Genomic DNA, 24870 nt, shown 5'->3' on the forward strand with positions numbered 1-24870 from the left:
CTCATTCGCTGTACTGGCTGGTTGCCGAGGGTGTTACCATGGAAACCATAACATCTCCCAGACTGTCTGGCGCGAGGCCTGACGTATGAGGACCTTCATTTCATTGAAAACAATTAACAGCCTGTATGAATTCATTCGCACGCCGTCTGCACACGTGAAAGAATCACCGTCCGTGTCCTTTTCACTAAATCTGCGTTTCTGAAGGCCTCGTTTTCTGGCGCGTCAGGTCAAGGACTCTATCAAACCAAGAACCCACAGGAGCAATTCGTGTCGGCCAATTCAGGCTTTTAATCAATACGAAGCAATAAAAACAGATGTACGACGAATGGTAATAAGGCCGGCGGACGACGCCCCTGCCTGTCCCTTTTTGAACAATTACCTTCTTTTTCCTCTGTGCCGCTGGACATCAGTGCTGTAATCGACACCGTTTGGGTCTGACCTGCTGGGATATGACCGCCCCGGTTCTCTCAGTCCTGCAAGCTGCCGATGCATTAAAATGGATAAAGGCGATTTTACAAGACGTCCCAAGCCAACAGTCTGGAACACGCTGCTGTTGTATTTCACCAAAATTGGCCCAGATTTTTTTTATCTGCTTAAGTCAAAGGTTTCCCACTGGGCCACCGCACTGAAATCCCATTAGCCTGTGCTTTCACCGCTCCGTGCCCACGGTCTGCCATCATTCCAAAGTGCAGGCTGAAAAAAAACTCAACATGCCTTCATCCCCTCTTTTCCCCTCTGAAAGTTCTACTATAATAATAAGGAGTGCATGGTTGTTATATACGCAGATCTCTAATTTGCTATAGGTGTCTGGTTAATTTCCAAAAATAGTGATTTTGATCTTTTCCCTCCAAAACTATGAAAGTAATAAAAATTATAGACTAAAAAAAACAAAAAAAAAACATTACAATAGTAGCTAGTGGACAGTTGCTGAATTCTATTAATTTCATAAATATATTTATTCCAGAAACGAAAATGAACACTGCCTCTGATGAGCTAAAAAAAAAAAAAAGTTTAAATCTTAAGAAGTAGATTATTAAACAGAATTTTAAGAACAAAAATATACCATTATACGCCTGCTGTGCAAATGCTCACACAACACATGAACAATCAAATAACACTACCTAAACTTTTACTCTCTGATGTTTTTTTTGTTTGTTTATATATATACAGCTTTGGAAAACAAATAAGATAAGAGAGCACTTAAAAACAATGACCTCAAATAATGCAAAGAAAACAAGTTCATATTCATAAAGAGTTTCATTTAAGAGTTCAGAAATAATCAATATTTGGTGGAATAACCCTGGTGGTTTTTAATCACAGTTTAATTTCATGCATCTTGGCATCATGTTCTCCTCCAACAGTCTTACACACTGCTTTTGGATAACTTTATGCTACTTTACTCCTGATGCAAAAAAAATTCAAGCAGTTCAGTTTGGTGGTTTGATGGCTTGTGATCATCCATCTTCCTCTTGATTATTTTACAGAGGTTTTCAATTTGGTAAAATTAAAGAAACTCGTCATTTTAAATGGTCTCATATTTTCCCAGAGCTGTATATTTGTGAAATGAAGGTTGGTTACTGCTTATCTCATGGGAAATCTTACCAGGCCTTGACCACGATGCCGAGGAGCATCAGCCGTTCCCGTGTTTGCTCTTCTCTGAGGTCCGGCGGTGGCATTTAGAAAATGTTCAGGCAAGTAATAGGTCAGCAGGTAGGATGAAAAATGTCGGGTATGTGTAGCGTTTTATTAGCTTGTGTTTCCCACCACGTCCCCGGGGCTTGTTTTTATTTTTCATGTTCCGCACAGCAATTAAACACCAAACGACACATTGGTATTCGTGACTACAAGGTTTACTTTTTTAAAATGTTGTTGAAAATACCAGCCATTCTGAGACACAAGCTTTAGCCGTTCACGTAAGCAGTACAAGAGAAACACTTTGAACATTTGCATCATTAGTCCAAGGAAATAAAATCGCATCCTAACTGAGCAGGTCTCGTCTAAGGCTTAAGGGTTCCAACGATTGCAGCGCTTCACTCGCAGCCTCGGATTTTAACTTCACACGTCCCAAGGATTTGGTGAATGTGCACGCACTGTAAAACAGGTGCTCTGCAGTTTTTGCAGCTCAATAAGAGGAAGGAATTGTGACTGAATTCGTACAAACTGTCCGAAGCCAAAAGACAACAGTATAAAACCGATAATCCTCCTTTCGTATGAAATTTTGTAAAAACTGGACTGGGTTGTATAAACCGTTGGAATGTTAGTGTTGTGTTTGAGGCAAATACAAATACTGTGGCAATACTGTCACATCGAATTTGGCAAGAACTGTGTTTACAGTGCAATCTATAAGTAATTGGATGTTACTGTTTTGGCTCGGTGCTCCAGCACTTTGGATCTGAAATGAAACGACGCGGAATGTCAGCTTTAATTCGAGGGTATTTACATCCATTCGGTGAACCACGTAAGAATTACAGCCCTTTGTATAATTAGAATTAATCAAAACAATGGCTGGACCAGATGTGTGTGTCACTGCAGCATTAATTCATGCACTGGCGAGCTAATAAAAGTTGATTCTAGAGCGCAGAATAAATCAGTCACCGGCAGAGCCAAAACAAATGGCAGAGCGTTTAGACAACAGATCACATTGTGAGGATAGCATTACCAACAAAAACCTGCGTAGACTGGACTGGACTGGAAGACCGTAAAACTTAATGACTGGAGAATCTTTTTTGCCTTTTGAATCCAGCACGTAACAAATATATAGAGCTTTATAAAGCACTAGCATCATGCTAACGAGTGTTAAGTTTCTATTGTTAAATCTCAGTACTTGTTACAGATTGTTAAGAATACATAAAAACCTTCAACCGAGTTCAACAAAAGTGCGTGGACAGATTAATCTCTACCAGAACTGGCAAATGGGACTGCTCAGTTTTCAAATCAAACCACCACATCTGCACATGGTCTGCAGCCATGAATTGGCTGCCAGTGGAAATGAAAATCTTGTCTTAATTTACTGTATATGTCCATCAAGTGCTAAGATGAATCCTGAAGTGAACAGAAGCTTCTAAGATGATCGTATCTGTCAAACGCTTTAAAACTTGATGGAGCACCACCCTGCAGAACAACTGTAAAGATTTTCAGGACCAAACTCAAGTTAAGAATAAGGTTCTTTAGTTGTAGACTTTAGGCTAGCTATGCATTTGCAACCAAAGACTTGTAATGTAATGACATTACTAACGAATACGTTGGTCAGTCCTACTACCTCAAAAGGACACGACACCGTTAAAGGAATCTACAGATGTGGAAATGGTTCACCCTTTTAAGGTATAAATACCCTTCAGTTACACCCGGATGTTTAGCCTCGTAGTCCTCGTTTCATTTCACATCCAGTGTGCCAAAACGAACCACGCTACTGTGCCTTTACTTCCGGACTGCACCATACTTGGAAGGAATAGCTCTTCCAGATTACCCAACATGTTCTACTTCTGTTCAGCCGTAATGCAATGGCTCTGTTTGGAAAATTCTGCATTGCTGTCCCACAATCGTCCGCAAATCCTGTTTATGCCTTTATCCCTGATTGAAAACACGACGCCCCCGCACAGATCAGCATCCTCCTACTACACTGAGCTTCCCTCGTTGCCGTTTCTCCAAAGAACGAAGACGAAGAACGTCTATTTCCTTTCGCCTTTTCTGAGGCATGCTTGTCCGCTACACGCTACACTTTGGTGGTGGTCCCGTGCCGGATTATTTTGTAAGTGATCCAGTAGAAGATGTTGAAGATAAGGAAGGCCAGAGGGAAGGCCGCTCTGGAGATTGTGTCGATCCTCTTCGCTCTGTCCACAAACTTCTTCCTGTTGTGCTCGGCATCCCTCAGGGCGGACGGCTGCTGGATGGCGTTGGCCGTGGCGCTTTTCACCACCGTGCCGTCCTTCATGCACGGAGCCATGCTGTAGCCGGAGAAGTGGAAACGTCCCTCCCTCAGTTCTTCCTCCTGGAAGAGAAGGAAACGGCAAAGAGAAGCCATCATTTAGGTGGAACTCGCAATGGGACACGAAACAATCAAGAACACGACAAACACAACACACTATGCCACAGGCTAGCTCGTTAAGGAGAATGCAATTTTAATCCATGAATAAAGAAGCAAGTTCTTAATGAGCAGGATGATGCATTTGTCTTTTCCCTGCAACGGTTCCTCTTTTGTCTTTTTTCTTTTTGTCAGATTTTGCCAAATTGCGGCTCAGGTGTTTGGCCTGAAACCTTTAGAAACTTGCACGGTCGCAGACGTTTTCTGTTGCAAATTAACGCTGGTCACAAACCTTAAGTTTTTTCATTTATTTAAGCGTCCAGAGGAGACCCCGAGGACAGCCTTGACACACTTTTCAATAACACAGCCTGCCCTCATTGTGCGCTCCGTGCTCCGTTAATGCCGTGCTTATTACGATTTACCTAAGGTGGAGAAAAGGGATGATTTTTCTGCAAGCATTAATTCCAGCGTCTTAGCTGCCGTCTCTCGTACGGTGAAGAGCTCTTAAGAAGAACTCTGGCTTCCCTGCTTTATTTGCATTCGAAATACCCTGGCATGCACTGCTAGCGCTTTGCATACAGCGATGCCGCTTCAGTCCCCTATGTATTTTCCTCGATGAACGCTTCAAATTCCGAGGTCCAAGCAGTCGTAATTAAGCCAGAGACTGCTTTTGAATGGGTAAATTATTCATTACTTTAGAGTTAATGCTTTCCTGTCTGTGAGGATAATGCTTATCCCTTTTAGCAGGCACCGCTTGATTTAGTCTCTGAACAGCGACAAATTGACTGGCTGCCAAATGATGGTGTCTTGCATCATCAGGAAAAGCTTAAACACTTGTGCCGTGTCCTGGTCTCGAGACGGCAGGGCTCCTGAACTCTGAGGGCTGACTGCTCGCTAATCTGCCACAGCGTTTCAGGACTTTCATGACTGTAATGCTACATTGATGCTCGCGCCTTGTCCCTGAACATTAGCGTTCATAGCTTCACACGCTGCTGCTGCTGGTGCTGGAGATCAGCCTCAGAGTGTCGGCTCGCTGTTTGGACTTCTTGCTTCTGTATCGCGTTATTAGATCAGCGTTCGTACCTTGAGATTTCTCTTTTGCCTTCGCTTCAGCCGGAGGAACTCTTTCTGTTGCCTGGATACAAAGTTCACTCCTGCGTATTCCAGCAAAGCAGCGAAGACGAACAGCAGACACACGGCCATCCAGATGTCTATAGCCTTCACATAGGAAACCTGTTCGAGAACAAACATCAGCTCTTTAGTGCTGCTTATTATGCACACGGCTCGATTCACTTCACTTCACTTTACATCACTTCTCTGTATTCAGTTTACATTACAAGAGGATTCAAATGTTATTGCATAATCAACTTTTCTTCAGTGGTTCTTTAATAAATACACAGTGATGCATGACAACATTATGCTTATGCAGTTCGTTGCCTGGTTAATGGGTTCTCGACTAATCTGCAAAAACTGGGCTTAAGTTCATTCCTGTGTTTGACTAAAATTCACTCCTTCATTTGACAAGTTTACTCTCTTGTTTGACTCAAATGTAGTTTTTGCAATTGACTTCAAGTTCAATATTTCATCTGGATAAAAATACACTGTTTCGGTTGATTTAACTTCATTCTTTTATTTGACATAAATTCACTCTTTTGTTTGGCTCATGTTTACTCTTACTCTTTTACTTTTTTGACTCATTCATTCCTTCATTTGCTCCTTCGCTCCAGCATTTGACTCCAAGTTCACTCTTTCTAGCTAACTAGCTAAACATTCACTCTTTTTTTTTTTAAATCATATTTGCTTTTTCATTTCAAAATCACTTGTTTGTCCGATTCGAATTCAAAGTTTAATTCAGCCTTTTCTTTAGGCTTAAATTCACACTTTTATTTGACTTTTCCTATTTCCTATTTCGTTGGGTTGACTCATTTGATTCACATTTTTAGATGTCTTGAATCAATTTCACATTTTTGTTTGGCACGTGTTCATTCCCAGATAACGATTTTTGGTTAGTAGAATGTTTACTGAACATTAGACCTTATGTTCTAAGAATTAATCAATCTATCATGTTTTCTGGATGTTTTAAGAAAGTTTTAAACGTTAATTACCAATGGTAATTTCACAGCAATGCCACTTGTGTCAATGTTCTCATTTTTAGTGTTTCTATAATGTAAAATGTATAATGTACTTGTTTATTATGTGAAAAACACTCTAACCATTAACATAAAATGTTGTTAAACATTCTTAGAACATTCTCTATTAGCGTCAGTTTTGTTTGTCTGATAAATCTGGATTTTCCCAGTGAATGGGGATTTTATTTTTTTATATATCACAGAGCGGATGTTCTTTCTGTGGAGGCCAAGTTTTCTCTATTGCCTCTCCTACAGAGTCGCGCGACGTCTGAGAGAAAATAACACATCCACGGCTCTAATGCTCCATTATACTGCTGCCACGTTCGCCCACGCTCATCTGCATACGCTATTATATATCTCCAGTTTGTAATCAAAGCATGCAATGATTACGGCTTTATTGGCTGTCGAGTAACGAGCGCCTTCATTTCCGAATGATCACTTGTAAATCTGATTAACATAATGACACATGCATTTATTTGTTACATTATTGAGCGCTAAATTAAATGGCAAACCGATGATCAGTCAGGACGAACCGCCGAGCCCCGAGTTCTGATTCGCTGGAGCCTTTGAGGCGAGGTTAAACCGAGACGACCGTCGATTCCTCTCGGAAAACAACAGCGCAAACAAACCCAGCCTCCTCTTAACTCGACCGGCTCTTGCGCTCTCAGCCTTTTGTTTCAGGCCCTCCAAAGCCTCCTCGCTAAATATTCATCAGCACATGCTCCTTTGATTTGAGGTTCTGATGTAACGGAGGATTCATGGGTCATGTGCAATCCAGCGTGTGGGATTCGGACTGATCAACGATGTGAGCGATGACTCACTACTCCTAAAGTGGTTCTATCAGACTCTGGAGTAGCAGAACATTCGAGCCTCGACCTCAACAGTGAGTCGTAAAGTGGTCTAAAGCACTAAAGAGGATTGCTGGTTCGAATCCCAATCATGCAGCTTGCCATCAGCTGCCAGAGCCCTGAGAGCACAGTTGTTGGTCTTGCACAATCTGGGTGGGTACAGTAGATGGTGCTCTCTCTTTCCCCTCATCACTCCTAGGGTGATGTGGATCAGCACAAGGCTGCATCTGTGAGCTGATGTATCAGAACTGAGTCGCTGCGCTTTCCTCCAAGCGTTAGCGCTGTGATGCTACTCGGTAATGCTACAGCATCAGCAGCAGTTCAAAAAGAGGCGGAGTCTGGTTCACATGAATCGGAGGAGGCATGTGCTAGTGTTCACCCTCCTGGGAGCATCACTAGTGATAGGGGGATGTACAGCTGAATAGCAGCTGAATAGCACCTGAATGGGTAGGACAATTGTCCAGATAAATTGGGAGAGAATGGAAGAAAATGTTATATATAGCTCTGGAAAATTTCTATAAACTACAGACAAATTTTAAATAAAAATATTTTCATTTAGAGCATTTATTTGCAGAAAATGAGAAATGGCTGAAATAACAAAAAAGATGGAGAGCTTCCAGACCTCAAATAATGCAAAGAAAACAAGGTTATATTCATGGAATAACCCTGTTTTTTAATCACAGTTTTCATGCATCTTGGCATCATGTTCTGCTCCACCAGTCTTACACACTGCTTTTGGATAACTTTATGCTGCTTTACTCCTGGTACAAAAAATCAAGCAGTTCAGTTTGGTGGTTTGATGGTTTGTGATCATCCATCTTCCTCTTGATTATATTCCAAAGGTTTTTAATTAGTTAAATTTAAAGAAAAACATTAACATTAAGTGTTGTCATTTTTCCAGAGTTGTATGTATAAAAAGTTTAAAATTGGCTTTATTGAGAATGTAGCATTGGTGCATCAGTTTCAGCCCTAATAGACAATAACGAGACAATGGCCGAGCTTTAAAAGAGGAACCTGTGCTCCCGGGGCTGTTGTTTAGCTTTATGTAACTGTTCTTTTACAAATAACGCCGCATTGATTGTATTGACTGGCGTGTGCAAATCACACTTAACGATCACCAGCTCACAATTTCACGCTTCGCTCATTAACAGCGTTCCGGCGGAGTTCCCGATAATTACACACTTAATGGCTCCTTACATAGAAGGTCAATATTGAGCTACATGAATATGCAGATTTTGAACATGAGTTACGCAGATATAACTCAACACCCAGGAGCTGAATCCTCTCAGGGATTAGAACACGTTTAGACCCTCTCTAAAGAACCGAGCATCGCTGGATTAACCCCTCAGCCTCCCTAACCTCTCTGAGCTCACACCACTGTTACAATTCCACAGGGATGCAGGTTTAGTTAACAGCTGTGCTGGATGCCTGTCCAGACCAACAATCATCCACTACGGTGCCAGTTTATTACCTCTTATGTCTACCGTGTGCTTCCACTCTGATCACTTTATTGGGAACACCTACAGAACCCTGTGCTTCCATTCTCTCACTCTGGCCACTTTATTAGAAACACCTTACTCTGGCCACTTTATTAGAAACATCTTGCTATCCTTGTGCTTCCACTCACTTTAGCCACTTTAATAGAAACACCTCAGTCTGGCCACTTTATTAGAAACACCTCAGTCTGGCCACTTTATTAGAAACACCTCACTCTGGCCACTTTATTAGAAACACCTCACTCTGGCCACTTAATTAGAAACATCTCACTCTGGCCACTTTATTAGAAACACCTTAGTCTGGCCACCTTATTAGAAACACCTTAGTCTGGCCACTTTATTAGAAACACCTTCCTAACCTTGTGCTTCCACTCAATCTGGCCACTTTATTAGAAACACCTCACTCTGGCCACTTAATTAGAAACACCTTCCTAACCTTGTGCTTCCACTCCGATCACTTTATTAGAAACACCTTATTCTGGCCACTTTATTAGAAACACCTACCTAGCCTTGTGCTTCCACTCACTCTGGCCACTTTGTTAGAAAAACTTACCTAACATTGTGCTTCCACTCTATCTGGCCAATTTATTAGAAACCCCTCACTGTGGCCACTTTATTAGAAACACCTTCCTAACCTTGTGCTTCCTCTCACTCTAGCCACTTTATTAGAAACACCTTAGTATGGTCACTTTATTAGAAACACCTACCTAGCCTTGTGCTTCCACTCAATCTGGCCACTTTATTAGAAACACCTCACTCTGGCCACTTTATTAGAAACACCTAGCTAACCTTGTGCTTTCACTCATTCTAGCCACTTTATTAGAAACACCTCACTCTGGCCACTTTATTAGAAACACCTACCTAGCCTTGTGCTTCCACTCAATCTGGCCACTTTTTTAGAAACACCTCACTCTGGCCACTTTATTAGAAACACCTAGCTAACCTTGTGCTTTCACTCATTCTAGCCACTTTATTAGAAACACCTCACTCTGGCCACTTTATTAGAAACACCTATCCTGTGCATGTGAATTGTGAGCGTACCTTGGGCAGTGAGGCTCTGGAGCCGGAGCTCTGGGTGGTCATGGTGAGGACGGTGGTGATGCCCAGGGCCACGCGGGCCGGAGCGGCGTCCATGTTGATCCAGAAGGAGACCCAGGAGAGGATGACTATGAGCAGGCTGGGGATGTACATCTGGATCAGGTAGTAGCCCATCTGCCTCTCCAGCTTAAATTTCACCTCAATGCAGGTAAACTTACCTGTAAGCAGAACACAACAAAAACTAAACTCTAGGGCCAGGGTTTCAACTGATGAGGTAGTATTTTGTGATTAGCATTAGCACTGTAATCGGTAATGCACTGTAACCGAAGCTTTCTATGTATAACTGTATTACTCCGCCACATACAGGTACCCTAGCAACGATGCAGCGCTTACAAGCCAAACAGCGCAGCTACAAACAGAGCAGCAATGGAACTATTTTAACTGACGGAGTTTTTATAACCAAACAGATCCTATTTTCTCCTCCTCTTTAACTCTTTAAAATCTTTCAATAAACAGCGATAATGGAACTGTGGCATAATCACAAAATTTACACTCGAGGTTCGTGCTATAACGTGTAATATGGCCACTGCTGTGCTAATCTACGGCACTCAGCACCCAGCAGTGCCAATAATACACATTATAGCACAAACCTCCAGCGTATTATATAGTTATAAGTCATTAGCATTAACAGTGTAGTGTTCCCTATCCATAATAATAAAGCTTGTTGTTTTAGTGTTTGGTGATTAGCGTTAGCACTGTGTTCTGACGTGTGGCTGTAAAGTTTGATGATTAGCGTTAGCACTGTGTTCTGACCTGTGTTGTAGTGTTTTGTGATTAGCGTTAGCACTGTGTTCTGACCTGTGTTGTAGTGTTTGGTGATTAGCGTTAGCGCTGTGTTCTGACCTGTGTTGTATTGTTTGGTGATTAGCATTAGCACTGTGTTCTGACCTGTTTTGTAGTGTTTGGTGATTAGCGTTAGCGCTGTGTTCTGACCTGTGTTGTAGTGTTTGGTGATTAGCGTTAGCGCTGTGTTCTGACCTGTGTTGTAATGTTTGGTGATTAGCATTAGCACTGTATCCTGACCTGTGTTGTAGTGTTTTGTGATTAGCGTTAGCACTGTGTTCTGACCTGTGTTGTAGTGTTTTGTGATTAGCGTTAGCACTGTGTTCTGACCTGTGTTGTATTGTTTGGTGATTAGCGTTAGCACTATGTTCTGACCTGTGTTGTAGTGTTTGGTGATTAGCGTTAGCGCTGTGTTCTGACCTGTGTTGTATTGTTTGGTGATTAGCATTAGCACTGTGTTCTGACCTGTGTTGTAGTGTTTGGTGATTAGCGTTAGCGCTGTGTTCTGACCTGTGTTGTAGTGTTTGGTGATTAGCGTTAGCGCTGTGTTCTGACCTGTGTTGTAATGTTTGGTGATTAGCATTAGCACTGTATCCTGACCTGTGTTGTAGTGTTTTGTGATTAGCGTTAGCACTGTGTTCTGACCTGTGTTGTAGTGTTTTGTGATTAGCGTTAGCACTGTGTTCTGACCTGTGTTGTATTGTTTGGTGATTAGCGTTAGCACTATGTTCTGACCTGTGTTGTAATGTTTGGTGATTAGCGTTAGCACTGTGTTCTGACCTGTGTTGTAGTGTTTGGTGATTAGCGTTAGCACTGTATTCTGACCTGTGTTGTAGTGTTTGGTGATTAGCGTTAGCACTGTGTTCTGACCTGTGTTGTATTGTTTGGTGATTAGCGTTAGCACTATGTTCTGACCTGTGTTGTAATGTTTGGTGATTAGCGTTAGCACTGTGTTCTGACCTGTGTTGTAGTGTTTGGTGATTAGCGTTAGCTCTAAGTTGGTACGTGTGTGGTTGTAGTGTTTGGTGATATGCGCTAGCACTGTATTCTGACCTGTGTTGTAGTGTTTGGTGATATGCGCTAGCACTGTATTCTGACCTGTGTTGTAGTGTTTGGTGATTAGCGTTAGCACTGTATTCTGACCTGTGTTGTAGTGTTTGGTGATATGCGCTAGCACTGTATTCTGACCTGTGTTGTAGTGTTTGGTGATTAGCGTTAGCGCTGTGTTCTGACCTGTGTTGTAGTGTTTGGTGATTAGCGTTAGCGCTGTGTTCTGACCTGTGTTGTAGTGTTTGGTGCAGTAGCCCAGCTCCTTCTCCTCTCTCATGATGAACTGAGGAAGGGTCAGACCCTCCGCTACCTGCACAGGCCCCTCGTCCAGCCACTCGAAAATCAGGTCGTTCATGGTGTAGCCGACTGCAGAGCAAAGCAACACATCGTTATTCCATGGCTCGGGGCAGTTAGCTTAGCATTACCATCACTGCTCTTTAGATCAAGCTGAAAGGAAAAGATTCACTTCAGCAAAATGTCATGAAAGTGCTTCATCTGTTCACACAAACGCTCTGAGTAAATCCCCTCAGTCAGCAGTTAGTTATTAGCGCTGCAGCTCTGAGCGAGGGGCTAACGGCTACAGGACAACATTAAAGGTGATTACGTACAGCTCTCCAGCTGCATGGTGCAGGTCTGAACGTCCATGGGGAAGTTCTTCAGATCCATCGGGCAGGACAGGATTAAGGTCAGCCTGCAGGAGAAGACCAGTAAGCATTTTATTTTGGAGTTAGAGTACGTGTGAAGATGTCTGTAGCTTTAGCGTGAACGCTGAGCTCTGCACTGATTGTTGGCTCCAGTGTTTTTTTAACTCTCAGATTTAAAGAAGAAAAGGAAGAAAATTCATAATTGATGCTCTGTGTGTCTGAAGATAACGTTCTTGTTGCAGAATCTCACAGTGCTTTAAATGTTTCTGTTAGTAGCTCTGGTTGTTCTGCAGGGAATCCATCAAAACCCTGTCCTTTCTCATCTCTCTCATCATCTCCCCAGTAAAACAAGTCCCATCACACACCTGTAGGAGCTACACCCTCGCCGGACTCTGATCAGCCAATCCCTGATCGCTCTGTAACTGCTGAGCAAACTGATTCTGAATTATGTAATAAGTACAAGTAATTATGTAATGAGCAAACTGTCTGAAATACATAATTAAATAACTTGTTTCATAAATGTAAATGCACTGATTCACAATGAACTGACTGCGGCCAAACTATGTGGAACTGAACCAATTTAAACCAAATTAAATGTAATCAAACTATTGTAAACAAACTCAAAATGCATTGATTTTACACCAAATGATTCTGAATGAACCGATGTTACATTAACCTATTGTGACAGAACTAAGTGGAACTGAAACAATTGTAACCAAACTAAATGTAAATGAAAACTGATTCTGTATTAACTCTGAATTAACTGATTCTAAATGTACTGATTTTAAATGCCCTGACTCTGAATGCCCTGGCTCTGAATGCACTAAACTCTGAATGCCTTGACTCTGAATGCCTTGACTCTAAATCCCCTGACTCTAAATAGCCTGACTCTAAAAGCAATGACTCTGAATGCCCTGACTCTAATTGCCCTGACTCTGAATGCACTAAACTCTGAATGCCTTGACTCTAAATCCCCTGACTCTGAATGCACTGACTCTGAATGCACTAAACTCTAAATGCACTGAATCTAAATGCCCTGACTCTGAGTGCACTGACTCTGAATGCACTAAACTCTGAACGCCCTAACTCTAAATGCACGGACTCTAAATGCACAGACTATGAATGCCCTGACTCTAAATGCACTGACTCTGAATGCACTGACTCTGAATGCACTGATCTAAATTAACTGATTCAAAATTTACTGTTTATAAAAATGAATCTGATGGAACTGATTCTGAACAAACTGATTCAGAATGAACAGATTCTGGATAAGAAGTCATTCAAAAGGAACTGATTCTAAACAAGCTGACTATGACAGAACTGACTGAACAAACTTTGAAACAAATTCTGTACAAATGAACTCGGGACATTTATATAAATTTAATTCCTTTCCAAACTATTCCTTTAATACTCCTGACTGAGCGTTCTGCATCTGTTCAGTGCTGCTGGATAGAGGACCACCACTGTGAATCAGACCCTGTAAACCACTTCAGACTCACGGTTCCTGTCAGAGTCACCTGGAATAATTGCTTATAAAAGCCTGATGAAGCGAGCTCTCTCTACAGGCGCTAACTGCAGCCGCACTCGATGAGATTTCATCTCATTTCCACAAATTCATTTATACTGTTCCTCTCTTCAAAGCGGAGGGACGTTCACGTCAGCATTAATTGGTAATCGGTCCACAGCGTGTTTCTGCTTTTCGGGTTTGCAGACGGCCCGGGGAGGAGAATGCATGAGCTCAGGTACGCTGGAGCTCCGTTATATAAGATTTTCACATAAACAGAACAAAATGAAAAAACTCTGTTCTCTTTTACTCAGTAAAATTTGACTAAAAACTGAAGGATGATGAGAAGTCTAATCAGGAACTGTGTTTATCTTTCAATGGAAAATCTCTATTCAGAATGCTGTTTTGGTCAAGACTAGACTTAATTATTTTCTTGAAATAACATATTCTCTCATAACTATGATTATACCATATTGAAATATTAGACATTATTTGTCTAAATATCTGATTAGGGGTAAATGGGAAAAAAATCCAATTCAAAACCATGTATAGTCTAAATCTAGGCATAATAATCCCAGTTTGAGAAATATTGGCAATATTTTTTTAGACTGAATACTTCAAATGTTTTTGTTTCGACAAAACAGCCCGAATCCCGGTCATGCAGCTTGCCATCAGTACAGTAGATGGCGCTCTCTCTTTCCCCTCATCACTCCTAGGGTGATGTGGATCAGCACAAGGCAGCGTCTGTGAGCTGATGTATCAGAACCGAGTCGCTGCGCTTTTTCCTCTGAGCGTTAGCGCTGTGATGCTACTAGGCAATGCTACAGCATCAGCAGCAGTTCAAAAAGAGGCGGAGTCTGACTTCACATGTATCGGAGGAGGCGTGTGCCTGGCGTTGGCCTTGTAAATTGGGGAGAAAAGGAAAAAAATTTTGTCATATCATAATACTGATTATTGAAATATGATTTTAAAGATTTCAGGATGCGTTTGATAGAAAGTAGGTCACTATTTCCACACCTTAAATAAACATATTTGTCTGTCTGTGACTTTGCTGTCTGTCTGAAGGTTACTGGTTTATCGGTTTATCTGTTTTCTTCATTGTCTTTGGCCGTCAGTAGGACCTGAATGTCACCATATTGGCGTTTTGTCTTTTCACTTCAGTATCTCGCTCAATGTTTAGAGAAGAACATTAGAGAAGTCCTTCATCACTTTTACTTTAGCTTCCAAAGTGTTTTTTTTTTTTGTTATTATGAGATATTTTTAAAAACTTACCCCAATTTCTACCCAATCCCTATTCATATGAACCCCCTATGCAATTCCACCAACAAAGGTATGGTCCAGAACCATGAATGTTTGTTTGCAGTGGGAACTGAAGAATACTAGGTTCTCCAGTGCAAATTGGATGTGACGTTTTGGCGGTTCAACTATAACTGTTGGAAATGCATGCTGGTTCGTAGAAGAGTATCATGATTCAAGAGTTATTTTGGTAGAAAAGCAAAGCACTAACTAGATGTGAGGTAGGAAGAGAGAGAGCAAGAACATTTGTCCTCTCTCAGACTCTGGCTGCTGATGCAAAGCAACATGATACACTATTCGAACCATTGAGCATCAAGTTCTAAAGTTGATTCTAATGATTTATCATTATCATCAGCCGTCTCTAATCGTACCTGATGCTGTAGAGAACCGTTCCATCCTTGGAGATCCTCAGAAGCTTGTTGTCTGTCGTGACGTCGTGAAAGTTGGCTCCTTTCTCGTTGGCGAAGAACAGGTCAGGCTTCCAGATCGAATCCAACATGGACGGATCCAGATCCAGCGAGGGGTCCGGATACTCGCTGTAGGCGAGCCGGGGGTCGTTCCACTTCTGCCTCAGGAAGATGTTCACTCTGTAGTCCTGCAGAGTCCACGCAAAGAGAATTAACACGCCTCCAACACAGCACAGTCAACACAGCACACTCAACACAGCACAGTCAACACAGTCAATACCGTTATCACCAGTCATTATCACCAACTATAGCATCTATATCATTCTGATGTAATAAAGAAGGTATTTTTGACTTGGGCTGCTCTTTTTAAAAGAGGTGCACTAGAGGCCAGCCAATCAGAGCAGAGATAATTTGCATTTAAAAGTTGGATAGCATTTTAACTTTTCAACCAATAACTGAATGTTTTTTTTAGTGTATCAGCTGTATTGATGATTTGATACTGATACCTTCAGTCTAGGTGGAAATACACTGATAGAAAGCAAATACAAATAAGTGAGATAAAATCCAATTTTAAAAGGCCAGTTCATCCGAAATTAAAAATGGCACATTTTAGACTTGTGTAAGATCTTCTGGGATTTGATCTTCTTCAGGATCTCAAACTTCTGCTCATGTTATACTGCTTTAAGCTTAAACGTTAGATGTTTTTAGTCACACAGTGGCTTATATGGGCTCTTTAACTAAACATGTTAAAATTACAGAGCAAACAGAACAACTACTGTCCAACAATAGTGGTATGCTAGTGTAATGAGGATTAGTTCATCAGATTCAGGTGATAGATAATCATATTTAATGTATGTTGAGTTACCTTATCCATTCCTTTGGTTTTCACGCTGTTCTATCAGGTTTTGCTACCATGACTTTTCTCTTGTTTGTCAAAATGATTTCTTTCTTTCATTTCATTTCATCTTTCATGATTTCGTTCTTAGAGGGATGGTAGACCCAATGACCCTCTCATCATTGGCACCTTTGACTATAATACTTGTAAAATAAAAACCCTGCTGAAAAACAACTAAATTAAAAGTATAACTAAAAGTTACTGGCCATCAAAAGTTAAGATCTTTACCAGTAAAAGGTATTTTTCTGTTTTAAGTTTCATGCTTTAGTTGGTCTACAAGCATGATGAACCTTAGATGAACCAAGCTAAACATGCAGAATGAACACCAGGACCACACTGGTCGACCAACGTCACCAACCTGACCAGCATCACCAAGCTTCCAAACCAGCATGATCATCATGACCAAGCTGTTTAAGGTGACTAGTGTGGTCATAATGGTCATATTGGTCCACCAGCTTTGTCATGCTGGTCTACCAATTTGGTAATACTGGTCAACCTGCAGTGCCATCATTACCAGCCTGAAAACGCTGGTTGACCAGTATGAAATGAATGACCAGGCAAGAGCTAAATCAAATGCATCAAACTCTGGTCAAGTGCTGGTCAAGGGTTGTTAACTATATATTACTATTATGTGACCCACCCAAGATGGCGGCGCGTTAACACGCAGCGGCCGCTCCGGGTCCGTTAAATGGTGCTTTTGTGTTACTATTTGTCGTTTTTTCCGTTTATTTCCTGCAAATATGTGCATCGGAACACCCGTGCACATGTTCTACCACCACCAGACCCTGCTACAGTGGAGAAACCAGCCAGAAAACATGCTACCGGACGAGGTTCTGCAGACGCTACTTGAGCTTAGCCTGCTAAGAGACCCAGGCCGCCAGCCCGCGGTGTTTCCTGACGCCGGAGCCCAGCGGAAGTGCCATCGCAAGCGGTGCGAGCGTAAGCGGAAGTGCGGAAAGAGAGCCGGGATCCGCGCGAGGCTAAAGGCTAGTCCTAGCCGGCCGGCTATACCATCGCTCTTTCTTGCAAACGTCTGTTCCCTTGACAATAAACTGGACTACATCCGACTCCAGCGAACTACCCAGCGTGAGTTCAGAGACTGCTGTGTTTTGGTTTTTGTGGAATCGTGGCTTAACGACAACATTCCGGACAGCGCCATTCAGCTAGCCAGGCTAACCGCGTTCAGAGCCGATAGAAGCGCGGCTCTAATCGGGAAGACCCGCGGTGGAGGCGTGTGTGTTTACATCAACACGGAATGGTGTAACAACGCTGTGACTGTTGCTAAACACTGCTCTCCGCTGGTGGAGTTCCTGATAGTCAAGTGCAGACCTTTTTATTTAGTACGGGAGTTCTCCGCCGTGCTAATAGCTGCTGTGTACATTCCACCCAGCGCTAGCATTGGTGCTAATGCTAAAGAGGCTCTGTGTGAACTCTATCGGAATATCAGCCATCTGCAAAACAAACACCCAGACGGACTGTTTATTATCGCCGGAGATTTCAACCACGCAAATCTCAAGTCAGTGCTCCCTAAATTCCACCAACATGTGAACTTTGCAACGAGAGGAGCGAGCGCGTTGGATCTTGTTTACACAAAAATCCCCAGCGCGTACCGGGCGGAGCCCCGCCCCCACCTCGCGTTCTCGGACCACATGTGTGTTTGGCTGACACCAACATACACACCACTCATCAGACGCTCCAGACCAGTTCAGAAGCAGGTGAAAACCTGGCCGGCAGGCTCCATCTCTGCCCTTCAGGACTGTTTTGAGTGCACTGCATGGGACATGTTTAGGAAGACTGCTACTGAAGGCGATTCTGTTGATTTGGAGGAGTATGCAGCATCAGTCACTGGCTACATCAGCAAGTGTATTGATGATGTCACTGTCTCCAAGACCATCACCACACGCCCAAACCAGAAGCCTTGGAGGACTGCTGAGGTACGTGCGCTGCTGAGGACCCGCGACTCCGCCTTCAGAGTGGGTGACAAGGTGGCCCTGAGGAAAGCGAGAGCCGACCTGTCAAGAGCTATCAGAGAGGCAAAGCGCGCACACGCCCAGAGAATCCACAGCCACTTCAAGGACACGGGTGACGCGCGGCACATGTGGCAGGGCATCCAGGCAATCACTAACTACAGGACAATGCCACCGTCCTGTGAACGTGATGCCTCCCTCCCTGATGCCCTAAACCCTGCCCTAAAAATGCCCTTTTATGCACGGTTTGAGGCACAAAACAACACGATGGTGAGAAAGACCATGCCCAAGCCGGACGAGCAGGTGTTGTGCCTGACTGCAGTGGATGTGAGGAACACTCTGCGCAGAGTCAACCCACGAAAAGCTGCAGGACCAGACAACATCCCCGGCAGAGTGCTCAGGGAGTGCGCAGACCAGCTGACAGATGTTCTCGCGGACATCTTCAACATCTCCCAACGTGCCTCAAGTCCACCACCATCGTCCCTGTGCCGAAGAAGTCCACAGTGTCCTGCCTCAATGACTACCGTCCCGTTGCACTTACATCCATCATCATGAAGTGCTTCGAGAGGCTAGTCATGAGGAACATCAAGACACAACTGCCCTCTTCACTGGACCCCCTGCAGTTTGCGTATCGTCCCAATCGCTCCACGGACGATGCCATCACCACCACCCTTCATCTCTCCCTCACCCACCTGGAGAAGAAGGACACTTACGTCAGAATCCTGTTTATAGACTTCAGTTCAGCATTCAACACCATCATCCCACAGAACCTCACCAGGAAGCTAAGCTCGCTCGGCCTCAACACCCCCCTCTGCAACTGGATCCTGGACTTTCTGACGGGGAGACCCCAGTCAGTCCGGTTCGGGGGCAGCACCATCACACTGAACACGGGGGCCCCCCAGGGCAGTGTCCTGAGTCCTCTGCTGTTCACCCTGCTGACTCATGACTGCGCTGCAAAACACAGTTCTAACAGCTTTATCAAGTTCGCCGATGATACAACCGTGCTGGGTCTCATCACCAAAGGTGACGAGTCAGCATACAGAGAGGAGGTGCAGCGGCTGACAGACTGGTGTACAGTCAACAACCTTCACCTGAATGTGGACAAGACAAAGGAAATGGTTGTTGACTTCAGGAGAGCACAACACACCCACTCTCCACTCAACACTGACGGGTCCTCTGTGGAGATTGTTAAGAGCACCAAGTTCCTTGGTGTCCACTTAGCAGATAACCTCACCTGGACCCTGAACACCAGCTCTACAGCCAAGAAAGCCCAGCAGCGTCTCTACTTCCTCCGGAAGCTGAGAAAGGCCCGTCTCCCTCCACCCATCCTCACACTCTTCTATAGAGGGACCATTGAGAGCATCCTGAGCAGCTGCATCACTGCCTGGTTTGGGACCTGCACCGTCTCTGACCGCAAGACCCTCCAGCGTATTGTGAGGACAGCTGAGAGGATCATCGGCATCTCTCTCCCCTCCATCACGGACATTTACACCACCCGCAGCATCCGCAAAGCAACCAGCATTGTGAATGACCCCACTCATCCCTCACACGAACTATTCTCCCTCCTGCCTTCGGGAAGAAGGTACCGCAGCATCCGGTCCAGCACGACCAGATTCTGCAACAGCTTCTACCCCCAAGCCATGAGACTCCTTAACTGCAGAGACTGAACTGATGGTTTTTCTGTACATGCACACACACTCTTACCCCACTTACCCCAGAAAATGGAAAGCACTAAAAACCCTACTACCTCACTGGACTCTATTGCACACTGTGTAATAGAGTAATTACTACATCACCTGGTCTTTTTTGCACACTGCATAATTTGCACACTGTCTTGTTATTTATTATTCTTTGTCTGTATGGTGTTGTATTGTCTGTCTGCACTTTTGTACTGTTGCACTATTGTTCTGTCTACACTGTGTTTATGTGCACCATGGTCCTTGGAGGAACGTTGTTTCGTTTCACTGTGTACTCTGTATATAGCTGAAATGACAATAAAAAACACTTTGACTTTGACTTTGACCAGCTATAGCTCACCAGTATTTATTGGTATTTATCTATATGAGCAGCTTTTCAACCACCTTGACCATCAGAGACCATCTCATACCATCTGAAACAATCTACCAGCAAAAGCCTTGAGCTTGAGAGTCTTGAGCTCAAGTTTTTCAGCAGGGTTATGCTTACTTCTGTCTAAAACCACTAATCCCCCAGAAAAAACATTATCGCAAGTGGTTAGTGATGACATTAGAGACAGATAGAACAGACTTTGTGAAATATATTGCTCATCCCGTCCCCAGATTGGGATCATTTTAGTGAATTTTAGCTGCAAATTAATAAATCCTAAAAGAATGCTGTTAGTATTTAAACATGCAGGCACTTCATTAAAGGGAGCTGAGGCAATTTTCATCAACATTTTCCATTCTTGGGTTGGAAAGTTTATTGGCGGTCCTTCGAGCACGGGAATCCCTGACAGATAAGATCTGCAAATGTCTGTAAACATAATTATGATTTGATTCAGGCTCAATCAGGCTGGTTGGGTCTGACTATCCACTGGAGATGGATTTGGATCAGACTGATAACGTGATTGTAATAGCGAGCCTTTGAAGAGCAGAACGATGCTCAGCTCTGGGTCGGTAGCTGTTTACCCCTGAAGCGCTTGGCCATTTCGGGGCATTACACTAATCAATCTGCTTGAATCACGGCCCCAAAGACTCAAGGCCCCAAAGGTTCTTCTGGCAATTACAGTGAATCATTTGCTGCCAGCTGCTGTGTGAATTATTAACACAAAAATAATTTAGCGAATGTGCATGTAGCGTAAGGAGACAACAATCAAATATCGCCCAAAGTGGTTCAGCAATAGCCTGTTTAATCCGAGTCGGCCCGTACGAATACGATCGGCTTCCCCGAGGATCCGCCAATAGACCGGTACAAGCTCAGTCATGTTGTATGAAAATGTGAAAAGCAAACAAGCAAACAGTCTCGGAAATAAAGTACACAAAAGAAAGTTTTGAGTACGTGTTAAAGTAGCGGATGTTATCGGCAAGTTAGATGCTAGATGGCAGGGGGTCTGAAATGAAGGGTCGGGGGCTTGCTGGGATGCCTAACTCACCATGGTGGTTTCAGCTATAGAACCAAAGCTGTTGATAAATATGTTGCAGGTGACGTTTACGGGGGGACCTGCAGGTAGGGGGCGATAAACCACACATTGACATCTCTTTTAGTGAGTCACAGGAAAGGCAAGATTGCGACAGGCTTACCATGGTCGTCTCAGTCACGGAGCCGAAGCTGTTGATAAAAATATTGCAGGTGACGTTTACAGGCGGACCTGTGGAAATTGAATGAGAGTGATACGGAGGTAAAGGCAGAACATTTGTGGAAACAGTAGAACCAGTGCTTGAGTCTTCACCAGCTTGACACCACAGAGAGACCCTTTAGGAAGCTGTCTGAAACTGCCATTGTTGTGCAAAAAGCTTGTATCTCCATTTTTGTGGAATTTGAACACTCCAGCTTTGGGTTTAAATTATATAATGTGGCTCCAAGAGGCTCAGCAGAGTAAGAAGCTGACTCTTTGGGCTGAGGATTGTACCAGTTGAGTAATACTGGTCAACCAGCATGACCAACCTGACCAATCTGGTTAACCTACAGTGCCAGTATGAGGAAAATCAAATGCTTCAAAATCTGATCTGAAGTGCTGGGCAAGAGTTGGTAAACAGCTAGCTCATAGGTATAGAGTATTTTTTGTCTATATGAGCAGCCTTGACCAGCTTTTTATCCACCTTGACCATCAGAGACCATCTTAGACCATCTCAAACCATCTACAGCTAAAAGCCTTTAGTCTTAAGCTCAAGTATTTAAGCAGGATTAAGCTTACTTGTATTTAAAACCACTAATCTTAATATTTAAGTTAAAACATTTTCACAAAGGGTTAGTGATGACATTGTGAAAGTGAAAGATTTTACTTTTTGGCCTGAGGATTGTAAGTCTAAACCCCAGGTACTGGTACTTCACTATCAGCAGCCAGAGTCTGAGAGAGCACAGGTGTCTGTTGGCTTTCTTATCAATACTGGGGACCTGAAACTTTCCTCTTAGTGCATTGGTTGTCTTGGAAAAGGGGCAGTGGCTGATTTTACATATATCAGTAAGGACATGTGCTTGTCCTCACCTTTCTAGTTTTGGGAGCATTTTTTGAGCAAGTGATAAAGTGAATAAGTCTTAATAGCTGGATGCATTAATTTCCTAAATTCAATTGTGGAGGGGAAAAAAATGCATGGTGAACTGACTGATAGAAATGCTCTAAAATGGTTCTGAATCTTTAGACACATGCCTTCTATCACAATTTAGGGTTATTTGCCTTTTCTGTTAAGTTACCGTTTTCAGAGATACAAGTTTTTATTCCAACAACAACAATAAAATCATCAGCTATTTTTTTTTTTTGTTGTTGTCTGAGAATGCAAAATTTTCATTTATTTTCATTTCTGTCTCAGACAGTTTCAGACTTTAGCACAGCACCATTTATGATACTGAGGAATAGCAGGGTCATTTACAAAACACGACTCACTGTCATCACTGTGGTCTTTATGTTGTTTTTTTTTTAATCAGTACGCCACCACTGTCATCATCATCATCATTCATCTCCACACCATGTTTCCACACAATTTCTAGAATTATTCATTTGTAGTTATTACAGCTATGGTGTCATGAAAACAATAAAAAAAACAGAATTGGTTGTCATCTGTAACCTATCCAATCTGGGATGCTTATAATCAAATTTAGCTACACCGCCACTAATAATGTCTAATCAAACGTCCTCTAGATAACCTGATCGACCTTTCCCAATTTGTGAATATCAATAAAATCCATCTCGCGCAAAGAAATGAAGGTTACAGTCCATCCCTTGATGAGTAATGATCTATCTAAGAGCTGCTGGGCCTGGCAGATTGATGATGGTATCATATCTGGTGCGAGAGAGAGAGAATGAAACCCTGACATTCCCAAAATGATCATTCTGAAAGGTATCAGGTTTTAAACTGCGCTGTATGTGAGAAATAATGAGCTTTTAACAGCTGAAATGTGTTCATGCTGATCACAGTCAGACATGCTAACACTTACAGTGATCCCGGTGGAGTTCAGACAGACAGGTGAAAAGCTGAATGCTTAATTGGCGTTGAGTAAATAGGAATAGGTAGAAGGTAAGAGAAGATCTGTGCATCAGAACTGCAGTTTTACTCCTGCAGCTTCTAAACAAAACCGCAGTTCTTTCATCCAGACTCCTGACTGTAGTTTGAAGTGACAAAAAAAGCCGTTCTCTGCTTCTAGAATGAGAAAAGCAGCAGCAGCAGTGAAGTGAACCTGAGTTGTGCTCTCCTTCTGTGGAGGCTTTATTAATATTACATACCACTCTGTATTAATATTTGCCTCAGCGTGTACACCGGCAGCGTCAGTGCAGTGCAGACTGTGGTGAAAGAAAACAGCTTGGTAAACAGAACTAGGTCATGCATTATGATCAGACGCTTCAAAAAGGTGTTTGGTGCTGCATGGATTTGCAAGTGAAGAGTTTGATTTTATTTTCGTACTGAAGTGACATTCGTTCTGCTTAATAAAGGTAATATAGAGATTGGAACCATTTATTGTACCGTAGTTGATGGTTGCAGTGGGTGGGATTGATTGCAGTATATAATAACTAAAGAAGGATTGGGATACATATATGCAAGCTATTTAGAGTGATATTGAGATTAGTACCAGTCATTAAGGGTGGAATTAAGATTAATACCTGTGACTAAAAGTGAGATTGAGATTAGCACCAATTATTAAAGGTTGGTAATGATGACAGGTTTTGGTTTGGTATCAGTAAATAACTATGGGCTTGAGTTTGGTACTAGTTACAAAGGGTGGGATTAAGTTTGGTACTTGTTACTGTGAGTGAGATTGAGATTGGTTCCAATTTATGGAGGTAGGGACCAGTAACTAAACATAAGATTGGGTTTGGTACAAGTGGCTAAACGTAAATTTGGGTTTGGTACCAGTAACTAAAAAAGGAGATTGAGTTTGGTACCAGTTACTAAGGGTGGAATTAAGATTAATAGATGTGACTTAAAGTGGGATTGAGATAAGCACCAGTTACTAAGGGATGTAATGATGGGTTTTGGTTTGGTATCAGTAAATGAGATTGGGTTTGGTACAAATTATTAAGGGAGGGATTAAATTTGGTGTAAATTATAGAAGGTGGTGGAATTAAATGGGATTGAGACCAATAGCAGTTTATGAAAGTAGATTTGAGATTGGGACTAATCGATCAAATTTGATATTGGTGCCAAATATAGGATGTAGGTTGAGATAGGAGGAATTGAGATTGGTGCCAGTTTAAGAAGGTGGTATTGAGCCTGCTGCCAGGTTATCAAGGTAGGACTGACATTGGTGCCAGTTACTGAAGGTGGGATTAAGACTTGTGCCAGGTGCCAGTTAAAGAAGGTGAGACCCATATATATATATTTTTAAGAAGATAATGTTTAGTGTTGTATGGTGTATAGGAGAAACATATCATCTAATGTAGCAGGTAATGGCTTCAGATGGTCAGCAAGATTGCCAGCTTGGAATGGCTGGGATTAGAGTGGGAGTTTGTCCATGGCTGGTGAAAAGTGACAAGTGAGCAGACGTGGCATGTTGTTGTGGAGGTGTGAAAATGGAGGTGTGCTGGAGATGTGCTGGAGGTGCGAGTGCCAGAGCAATGGATGC

General features: G+C 42.8%; 1 protein-coding gene across 3 annotated transcripts in view; it reads right to left on the reverse strand.

Annotated features, from left to right (window-relative positions):
* Window positions 1-1768: 1768 nt before the first annotated feature.
* The window catches only part of glra2 (glycine receptor, alpha 2), a 28272-nt gene continuing 5170 nt past the window's right edge, over window positions 1769-24870 (reverse strand). Inside the window, exons 1-8 of one of the 3 annotated variants that reach the window (XM_049485287.1) lie at window positions 21396-21463; window positions 21248-21315; window positions 15241-15464; window positions 12034-12116; window positions 11654-11791; window positions 9536-9750; window positions 5105-5254; window positions 1769-3988 (exon numbers count right to left, since the gene is read on the reverse strand). In XM_049485287.1, the coding sequence (XP_049341244.1) occupies window positions 3713-3988; window positions 5105-5254; window positions 9536-9750; window positions 11654-11791; window positions 12034-12116; window positions 15241-15464; window positions 21248-21250 (1089 nt within the window). In that variant the 5' untranslated portion in view covers window positions 21251-21315; window positions 21396-21463 and the 3' untranslated portion in view covers window positions 1769-3712. Of the gene's footprint in view, window positions 3989-5104; window positions 5255-9535; window positions 9751-11653; window positions 11792-12033; window positions 12117-15240; window positions 15465-21247; window positions 21316-21395; window positions 21464-24870 lie in introns of those variants that run through there. The other 2 variants (XM_049485286.1, XM_049485285.1) reach the window with 2 other exon arrangements.

The sequence above is a fragment of the Astyanax mexicanus genome, chromosome 11 (assembly GCF_023375975.1).
Source record: "Astyanax mexicanus isolate ESR-SI-001 chromosome 11, AstMex3_surface, whole genome shotgun sequence".
NCBI classification, from domain to species: domain Eukaryota; kingdom Metazoa; phylum Chordata; class Actinopteri; order Characiformes; family Acestrorhamphidae; genus Astyanax; species Astyanax mexicanus.